The following is a 10,000-nucleotide window of genomic DNA, read 5'->3' on the forward strand; positions in this document are numbered from 1 at the left end:
GTGTATCGATATAGTTTAGAGTTGGTGTATTCTCAGAATCGATATGATGTTGTGTAAATTCTTTGGTCAATTGAGATATGGCATTTTTCTTTGTCTGTTCTAATGTCGTCATGCTGATGTGCCTTCTCATTTCTAGAAAAAGAAAACGGAGAAATTATGAGTATGTGTGTATGTATGTGTGTATTTGAGTGCATGTGTGTGTGTGTGTGTGTGTGTGTGTGTGTGTGTGTGTGTGTACGTATGAATGTATGAATAAGTGATTGATGAGTGTAGATGAGGTGAAAATATAATAATTTGTCAAAGTATTTTAACTCATTGCTTACCTATTGTTCATCTATATTTATATACATGGCAACATTCAAGACTATGTTACCATTCAAAGCAAACGCGAAGAATTCGGCAAGATGAACGTACACCGAGTGGTTTTCAAAGAAAATATCAGTCAGTACAAGAGGTTCATAATACGGACCACGGGGTATTTCTTCGGCATCGGAAAAACGAGCTGCAAATTGACCGAAAAACAAAACTCAATGAATATAATTTGACATAAACAAGAGAAACGGACGGAAATCAAACATGGAATATTCATATTGAGAAAAGTAATTATGCATGGGTTGTTTATATTTCACTGACCTATCGATGTGTGTGTGTTTGTGTGTGTGTGTGTGTATAATCCACTAGAAATTATTTAGGACAATAGAATCTGCTAAAATGTTTAATGAAAAATTAGAAATGCTACAGAGTATGACTTACTTCCGGTGAAAGGTAGGATGGCAAGATGAGGTTCATAAGAACTGGTCTCTGCAGAGGAGGATTCTGCAAGAAATAAAGCAAAAAATATATACATAAAAGCATTCCTGTATGAATTTCATGGGTATACATAACAATATAATTGCAAGCGTACATGGATATACATACATACATACATGCATACATACATAGAGGCATGCGTGTATACATGCAGGGAAAAATATGTACATAGATACAGGTATATAGGTACCTATGTATCTATGTATGTATATATATATATGTGTGTGTGTGTGTGTGTGTCTTTGTGTGTGTCTCTGTGTGTGTGTGTGTGTGTGTATAAAATGACAATTAGCAACATAAATGTAATTTGGTGTGTTAATTAAAAACTTGAAATTGATATTTATCATAATTTACCGTCAGAATGTTCTCGCTCAAGCATCACAGGACTATGGACAGTCGCTGCTGCAGAAAACATGTCTGAAAAAGGAAGAAGTAATAATTGTTAACCTACCAATATATACGAATATACAGTATTGTGTGTGTGTGTGTACGTGTGTGTGTGTGTGAGTGTGCAATAGATGAATAGGTATATTACAATGCTCTGAATGGTTAGGCTTTTAATTAAAACATTAGAAACGACGTTAATTGCAACTTACCTTCATAACATGCTTGGCCACAATCGTCTGAAGAACCGTCGGAACGGTCTGAAAAGGACAAAAAGGGAATATAATAATAAGCGATCCTACTACAAGAGGTTTTCGGTGCGGGCGACAATCGATTACATCTATCCTAGTGTTGAACTGCTATTTGTTTCATCGACCCTGGAAGGTATGAAAGGCGGAGTCGTCTTTGGCGGTAACTGAACCGAGAAGTCAGAATAGTACGACGGGCTGTTAAGCATGTTTTCTTGGAAGTAGTAAAGATTCTGCTAGCTCGACGGTAAAATAATAATGGAGACAATTCCAAATCTATAAATGAACACACTCTCTCATTCACATATCCCGAAACGGACATTCTTCAAGGATGAAAGTAGAATTCCAAAGTGGACTCTGTATTATGCGTGTGCCATTCGTTTGTCCATCTCTCCTTCCTTTCATCCATCCATCCATTAATACATACGTATGTATTAATGGAATAAACTTGGTAATTATAATAATGAAAAATGAGAAAAGGAATTCGTTTATATCTTACATCTTATATATGTTTCATCAGATAATTCAGAATGCTCGGAAGCTGCATCTGTTGATGTGAAAATAAGAGAAATATAATAGGCATGCCTTCATTAGTCTGACATTTTCGTACAAAGCATTAACTTCGGATGAGGTTCTAAGTCGATTGCATCAAGCCAAGAGTCCAACAGGTTCTTATTTTATCGATCTGAAAAGGATGAAAAGCAAAGTCTACGCTGGCGGACTGTCGTATATACATAGATACGCAAATACTTCACTGTTTCCATTGGGTGTAAGGTTGGAAATGACAATATTTTACACTGAACGGAATGCCGCTCCATGGTATGGATGAAGACGAGGAATTTTGGACGAGGAAAACAAGTCGATAACATCAATGCCAGTGCAAGGAATGCATATGGTCGTATGGAACCGGAAGTGATGAACGGCAAAGTTTACTTGGACGGTATGTGAACACAGGACACAAAGAGCCGGAAGAAATACTTACGGGCATATCTTCCGGCTCTTTCGCTCGATTTGATAACGATTTTGCTACTTTACATGGATTTATATACATACATACATACATACATACATACATACGGACGTACATACATACATACATACATGCATACATATGTAGATAGCTGTATGTAAAGAGAAGATACAAATATAGAGCTATCTCCCTTAAAATGAATATGTGCTACATAAAATTTGAAAGTGTTTTCATCTGAACTTACCCTCTATATCTGTGGTGGCACATCGATTCAGATCGGATCTCTCTGATGTTGCTGTCACTGAGGAAATCTCTATGTTGTCATCCGGTGCATTTTCATCTGTTTTTGGTTTCTTTAAACACGGGCATATAGCTTCAATTATTCTCCTGGCTCCTGCACGCAGACGTGCGAGGAAACCCTGCTCTGCTACATTAGCTGTCATTTTTCAACAAATAAAATATAATAATTAGTAAATTTATTAACGCAAATGAATGAATCGCAAGAGTAACGTACAAGAAGTTATCGTTAAACAAGCTGGATAAATCGCAAAGGAATTTTGTAAAGAAATTTTCTCGTTTCTCTCCCTTTCTGATTATGACGTCATAATTAAATTCAACGGTTTAAAATCAAAAAAGCGCCAAGATGGCGCAAATGGATAACGAAATACATAGTAACATTAAATTGTGTGTTCAAATCCCGTCGAGGCCAACTTGGTCAATCGTCCTTTCTTTTCGATAACAGGACGTACCAGTCAAGTCGTGGGGTTTGGTATAACTCATCCCTGGTTCCAAAATTTGAAATAAATTCAAAATTTCACTTTAATACCTTAACTACATGGGAAACATTGAATGAATTTATTACAAAATAAAAGTCACATATACATATAGACATACACATAAAAAGCGCACATACACACACATACAAACACACACATAGTAGGGGACAAGATCGTTCTTACATTTCCCCATGCGTATATGCTCAATATATTCTACCACATCTATCCATTCATGTTTTGTTTTAGTTTTGAAATAAATTTGTATTCTGAATTTTGTTTTTGTATGAGTGTGCATCTATCTGTGTATCTATCTATACGTCTGTCTGTCTGTCTGTCTGTCTGTCTGTCTGTCTGTCTACCTTCATATATACATACATACATACATACATATCTATCTATCTATCTATCTATCTATCTATATTCATCTATCTATCTATCTATCTATCTATCTATCTATCTATCTATCTATCTATCTATCTATCTACGTATCTCTCTCCCTTACTTTTACCCTCTTTCTTTCTCTCTCTATTACTCTCTCTCTTTCTTTCACCCTCTCTCGCACCGTTTCTTTATCTGTGTGTGTGTGTGTGTGTGTGTGTCTGTCTGTCTGTCTGTCTCTCATTTTTGTTTCTTGACTATCTGCCTATCTATCTGTCTGCCTATCTGTCTGTCTGTCTGTCCCTCTCATCTTCTGTCTGTCTATGTGTCTGTCTGTTACGCTGTCTGTCTGTCTCTCTCGCTTTCCTTGTCCGTCTGTCTATCTGTTTATCTGTTTGCCTGTCTGTTTCTCCCTCTCTCTTTCCTTCCCTGTCTGTCTATCTGTCTGTCTGTCTGTCTGTCTGTCGCTCTGTCTGTCTATCTGTCTGTCTGTCAGTCTGTCTATATGTCTCACCTTCTGTCTTTCCTTGTCTGTCTGTCTATCTTTCTGTCTGTCTGTCTGTCTGTCTGTCTGTCTCTCCCTTTCTCTCTATTTCTCTCTCTTTCTCTCTCTCTTTCTCTCTTTCTCTTTCTCTTTCTCTCTGTCTGTCTGTCTGTCTGTCTGTCTGTCTGTCTCTCTCTCTCTCTCTCTCTCTCTCTCTTTCTCTTTCTCGGTTATTGTTTGTCTGTCTACTGTGTCTCTCCCTCTCTGTCTCTCCCTCTCTGTTTCATTATCTGTCTGCCTATCAATTTGCATCCTTGGATCCAAACGCCGGTCAACTCTGCGTAGGTTCAATATACTTTAGCGACGGTGTATTTTTAGAATCGATGTGATTTTCACAATAATCTTGGATGAAGAGGTTTAAACTTGCTGTATATATTTTCTACATTAAGTTCTGGAATGCAATTGGCCGGTGGTTTTATGCCATGTGGGTGGTTATGCATTTGGGGATCAATTTTGTCTCAGTCAGATCTAACCAGTGGGGTGTGCTACTGACCATATTGAGAGCTTGCTTGTACCGGTTGATAATATGTATGTATGTATGTATGTATGCATGTATGTATGTATGTGTTGTGTCGACGCCCCCAAGCGAAGAAGTAGGATCGCCCAAGACATATAAATAGAGGTAGCTGAGACATGGAAGGATTAGTAAGACTTAAACTGGACCTTGAAACGTTTGAAGAAAAACAGAAAGCTATATTGGTGGAAGCACATGTGATGCAGAGACTGCAAAAGATGCACCCGGACAAGTTTCAAACAAGCGGAATATACGTGGGCTACGGCACCCTGCCAAGTGTAGTAACGGCAGAGGAGCTGTGGCCACTTACAATTTCTGAAGAAAGAAAAAATGATCATAAACTGTATAGGAGAACTGTTAAATGAAACTGCGAGTTTTGGGGTACTCGTAAGCCATTTCATCACCTCATTGTAAGTAATTCATTTCATTCATCATTCGTTGTTTGTACCCCACGTGTTGTATTGTTTTGTCTGTCCTTGTAGTGTCCACCCTCTGTGTAGTGGCCGTAGTGCCAAAATAGAGAAAGAGGTGAGTAGCCGTCGTGTCGCGGTTGAGTCGCGATCATCCTAAGGTGCTAGATAGCAGTAGCTTGAGACATAACTGTATGTATGTATGTATGTACGTAAGTTATTGTAATTCTAAAACCAACAAGAATCAACACAAAAAAAAATGAATGAAGTTCGAACGAAAATTATTTTAATTTATTTTATTTATAATGAATGATGTTACATATGTTTTAACCTGTAAATATTTATTCTCAGGATCATTTCATGCCAACACCTTTTTTTGATTTACGAAATGTCTTATTACTTTTATAAAAAAAGGTGAGGTTCTGCATAATTGGCGCCCAACGCCGGCCGACTCGGCGCGGGTTCGATATAGTTTAGAGTTGGTGTATTCTCAGAATCAATATGATGTTGTGTATCGATATAGTTTAGAGTTGGTGTATTCTCAGAATCGATATGATGTTGTGTATCGATATAGTTTAGAGTTGGTGTATTCTCAGAATCGATATGATGTTGTGTATCGATATAGTTTAGAGTTGGTGTATTCTCAGAATCGATATGATGTTGTGTATCGATATAGTTTAGAGTTGGTGTATTCTCAGAATCGATATGATGTTGTGTATCGATATAGTTTAGAGTTGGTGTATTCTCAGAATCGATATGATGTTGTGTATCGATATAGTTTAGAGTTGGTGTATTCTCAGAATCGATATGATGTTGTGTATCGATATAGTTTAGAGTTGGTGTATTCTCAGAATCGATATGATGTTGTGTATCGATATAGTTTAGAGTTGGTGTATTCTCAGAATCGATATGATGTTGTGTATCGATATAGTTTAGAGTTGGTGTATTCTCAGAATCGATATGATGTTGTGTAAATTCTTTGGTCAATTGAGATATGGCATTTTTCTTTGTCTGTTCTAATGTCGTCATGCTGATGTGCCTTCTCATTTCTGGAAAAAGAAAACGGAGAAATTATGAGTATGTGTGTATGTATGTGTGTATTTGAGTGCATGTGTGTGTGTGTGTGTGTGTGTGTGTGTGTGTGTGTGTGTGTGTGTGTGTGTGTGTGTGTGTGTGTGTGTGTGTACGTATGAATGTATGAATAAGTGATTGATGAGTGTAGATGAGGTGAAAATATAATAATTTGTCAAAGTATTTTAACTCATTGCTTACCTATTGTTCATCTATATTTATATACATGGCAACATTCAAGACTATGTTACCATTCAAAGCAAACACGAAGAATTCGGCAAGATGAACGTACACCGAGTGGTTTTCAAAGAAAATATCAGTCAGTACAAGAGGTTCATAATACGGACCACGGGGTATTTCTTCGGCATCGGAAAAACGAGCTGCAAATTGACCGAAAAACAAAACTCAATGAATATAATTTGACATAAACAAGAGAAACGGACGGAAATCAAACATGGAATATTCATATTGAGAAAAGTAATTATGCATGGGTTGTTTATATTTCACTGACCTATCGATGTGTGTGTGTTTGTGTGTGTGTGTGTGTATAATCCACTAGAAATTATTTAGGACAATAGAATCTGCTAAAATGTTTAATGAAAAATTAGAAATGCTACAGAGTATGACTTACTTCCGGTGAAAGGTAGGATGGCAAGATGAGGTTCATAAGAACTGGTCTCTGCAGAGGAGGATTCTGCAAGAAATAAAGCAAAAAATATATACATAAAAGCATTCCTGTATGAATTTCAGGGGTATACATAACAATATAATTGCAAGCGTACATGGATATACATACATACATACATGCATACATACATAGAGGCATGCGTGTATACATGCAGGGAAAAATATGTACATAGATACAGGTATATAGGTACCTATGTATCTATGTATGTATATATATATATATATATATATGTGTGTGTGTGTGTGTGTGTGTGTGTGTGTGTGTGTGTGTGTGTGTGTATAAAATGACAATTAGCAACATGAATGTAATTTGGTGTGTTAATTAAAAACTTGAAATTGATATTTATCATAATTTACCGTCAGAATGTTCTCGCTCAAACATCACAGGACTATGGACAGTCGCTGCTGCAGAAAACATGTCTGAAAAGGGAAGAAGTAATAATTGTTAACCTACCAATATATACGAATATACAGTATTGTGTGTGTGTACGTGTGTGTGTGTGTGAGTGTGCAATAGATGAATAGGTATATTACAATGCTCTGAATGGTTAGGCTTTTAATTAAAACATTAGAAACGACGTTAATTGCAACTTACCTTCATAACATGCTTGGCCACAATCGTCTGAAGAACCGTCGGAACGGTCTGAAAAGGACAAAAAGGGAATATAATAATAAGCGATCCTACTACAAGAGGTTTTCGGTGCGGGCGACAATCGATTACATCTATCCTAGTGTTGAACTGCTATTTGTTTCATCGACCCTGGAAGGTATGAAAGGCGGAGTCGTCTTTGGCGGTAACTGAACCGAGAAGTCAGAATAGTACGACGGGCTGTTAAGCATGTTTTCTTGGAAGTAGTAAAGATTCTGCTAGCTCGACGCTAAAATAATAATGGAGACAATTCCAAATCTATAAATGAACACACTCTCTCATTCACATATCCCGAAACGGACATTCTTCAAGGATGAAAGTAGAATTCCAAAGTGGACTCTGTATTATGCGTGTGCCATTCGTTTGTCCATCTCTCCTTCCCTTCATCCATCCATCCATTAATACATACGTATGTATTAATGGAATAAACTTGGTAATTATAATAATGAAAAATGAGAAAAGGAATTCGTTTATATCTTACATCTTATATATGTTTCATCAGATAATTCAGAATGCTCGGAAGCTGCATCTGTTGATGTGAAAATAAGAGAAATATAATAGGCATGCCTTCATTAGTCTGACATTTTCGTACAAAGCATTAACTTCGGATGAGGTTCTAAGTCGATTGCATCAACCCAAGAGTCCAACAGGTTCTTATTTTATCGATCTGAAAAGGATGAAAAGCAAAGTCTACGCTGGCGGACTGTCGTATATACATAGATACGCAAATACTTCACTGTTTCCATTGGGTGTAAGGTTGGAAATGACAATATTTTACACTGAACGGAATGCCGCTCCATGGTATGGATGAAGACGAGGAATTTTGGACGAGGAAAACAAGTCGATAACATCAATGCCAGTGCAAGGAATGCATATGGTCGTATGGAACCGGAAGTGATGAACGGCAAAGGTTACTTGGACGGTATGTGAACACAGGACACAAAGAGCCGGAAGAAATACTTACGGGCATATCTTCCGGCTCTTTCGCTCGATTTGATAACGATTTTGCTACTTTACATGGATTTATATACATACATACATACATACATACATACGGACGTACATACATACATACATGCATACATATGTAGATAGCTGTATGTAAAGAGAAGATACAAATATAGAGCTATCTACCTTAAAATGAATATGTGCTACATAAAATTTGAAAGTGTTTTCATCTGAACTTACCCTCTATATCTCTGGTAGCACATCGATTCAGATCGGATCTCTCTGATGTTGCTGTCACCGAGGAAATCTCTACGTTGTCATCTGGTGCATTTTCATCTGTTTTTGGTTTCTTTAAACACGGGCATATAGCTTCAATTATTCTCCTGGCTCCTGCACGCAGACGTGCGAGGAAACCCTGCTCTGCTACATTAGCTGTCATTTTTCAACAAATAAAATATAATAATTAGTAAATTTATTAACGCAAACGAATGAATCGCAAGAGTAACGTACAAGAAGTTATCGTTAAACAAGCTGGATAAATCGCTAAGGAATTTTGTAAAGAAATTTTCTCGTTTCTCTCCCTTTCTGATTATGACGTCATAATTAAATTCAACGGTTTAAAATCAAAAAGGCGCCAAGATGGCGCAAATGGATAACGAAATACATAGTAACATTAAATTGTGTGTTCAAATCCCGTCGAGGCCAACTTGGTCAATCGTCCTTTCTTTTCGATAACAGGACGTACCAGTCAAGTCGTGGGGTTTGGTATAACTCATCCCTGGTTCCAAAATTTGAAATAAATTCAAAATTTCACTTTAATACCTTGACTACATGGGAAACATTGAATGAATTTATTAAAAAATAAAAGTCACATATACATATAGACATACACATAAAAGGCGCACATACACACATACAAACACACACATAGTAGGGGACAAGATCGTTCTTACATTTTCCCCATGCGTATATGCTCAATATATTCTACCACATCTATCCATTCATGTTTTAGTTTTGAAATAAATTTGTATTCTGAATTCTACCACATCTATCCATTCATGTTTTAGTTTTGAAATAAATTTGTATGCTGAATTTCGTTTTTGTATGAGTGTGCATCTATCTGTGTATCTATCTATACGTCTGTCTGTCTGTCTATCTGTCTGTCTGTCTGTCTGTCTGTCTGTCTGTCTGTCTATTTCATATATACATACATACATACATACATACGTACATACATACATACATACATACATATCTATCTATCTATCAATCTATCTATATTCATCTATCTATCTATCTATGTATCTATCTATCTATCTATCTATCTATCTACCCATCTACGTATCTCTCTCCCTTACTTTTACCCTCTCTCTTTCTCTCTCTATTACTCTCTCTCTTTCTTTCACCCTCTCTCGCACCGTTTCTTTATCTGTGTGTGTGTGTGTGTGTGTGTGTGTGTCTGTCTGTCTGTCTCTCCCTTTTTGTTTCTTGACTATCTGCCTATCTATCTGTCTGCCTATCTGTCTGTCTGTCTGTTCCTCTCTCATCTTCTGTCTGTCTATGTGTCTGTCTGTTACGCTGTCTGTCTGTCTGTCCCTCTCGCTTTCCTTG

At 37.0% G+C, this 10,000-nt stretch overlaps 2 protein-coding genes across 2 annotated transcripts in view; both read right to left on the reverse strand.

Annotated features, from left to right (window-relative positions):
* The window catches only part of LOC149130828 (uncharacterized), a 2,941-nt gene extending 86 nt beyond the window's left edge, over positions 1–2,855 (reverse strand). The window contains exons 1-8 of the mRNA XM_089343182.1: positions 2,657–2,855; positions 2,239–2,374; positions 1,942–2,027; positions 1,407–1,454; positions 1,165–1,227; positions 754–816; positions 324–502; positions 1–132 (exon numbers count right to left, since the gene is read on the reverse strand). The exon at positions 1–132 is cut by the window's left edge and continues 86 nt beyond it. Coding sequence (XP_089199308.1) covers positions 324–502; positions 754–816; positions 1,165–1,227; positions 1,407–1,454; positions 1,942–2,027; positions 2,239–2,374; positions 2,657–2,855 — 774 coding nt within the window. The 3' untranslated portion in view covers positions 1–132. The remainder of the gene's footprint in view (positions 133–323; positions 503–753; positions 817–1,164; positions 1,228–1,406; positions 1,455–1,941; positions 2,028–2,238; positions 2,375–2,656) is intronic.
* Positions 2,856–5,748: 2,893 nt separating this feature from the next.
* Positions 5,749–8,920, reverse strand: LOC149130829 (uncharacterized). The gene is made up of 7 exons (XM_089343371.1): positions 8,630–8,920; positions 7,923–7,970; positions 7,388–7,435; positions 7,150–7,212; positions 6,737–6,799; positions 6,307–6,485; positions 5,749–6,083 (listed from the first exon to the last, which is right to left on the reverse strand). The coding sequence occupies exons 1-6, from the start codon at positions 8,826–8,828 to the stop codon at positions 6,307–6,309; spliced, it is 600 nt and encodes a 199-aa protein (XP_089199497.1). The 5' UTR covers positions 8,829–8,920; the 3' UTR covers positions 5,749–6,083.
* Between the last annotated feature and the right edge of the window lie 1,080 nt (positions 8,921–10,000).

Source organism: Octopus bimaculoides, chromosome 27, assembly GCF_046866305.1.
Source record: "Octopus bimaculoides isolate indiv1 chromosome 27, ASM4686630v1, whole genome shotgun sequence".
NCBI classification, from domain to species: Eukaryota; Metazoa; Mollusca; class Cephalopoda; order Octopoda; family Octopodidae; genus Octopus; species Octopus bimaculoides.

What these genes read in the sequence shown, in the direction of transcription:
- LOC149130829 (XM_089343371.1), bottom strand. Translation starts at nt 8,828, where the DNA reads ATGACAGCTAATGTAGCAGAGCAGGGTTTCCTCGCACGTCTGCGTGCA. An exon ending in TGATGAAACATATATAAGAT is followed by an intron (nt 7,436 to 7,922) that starts GTAAGATATAAA and finishes TGTCCTTTTCAG; the next exon opens with ACCGTTCCGACGGTTCTTCA. An exon ending in CATCCTACCTTTCACCGGAA is followed by an intron (nt 6,486 to 6,736) that starts GTAAGTCATACT and finishes GTCAATTTGCAG; the next exon opens with CTCGTTTTTCCGATGCCGAA.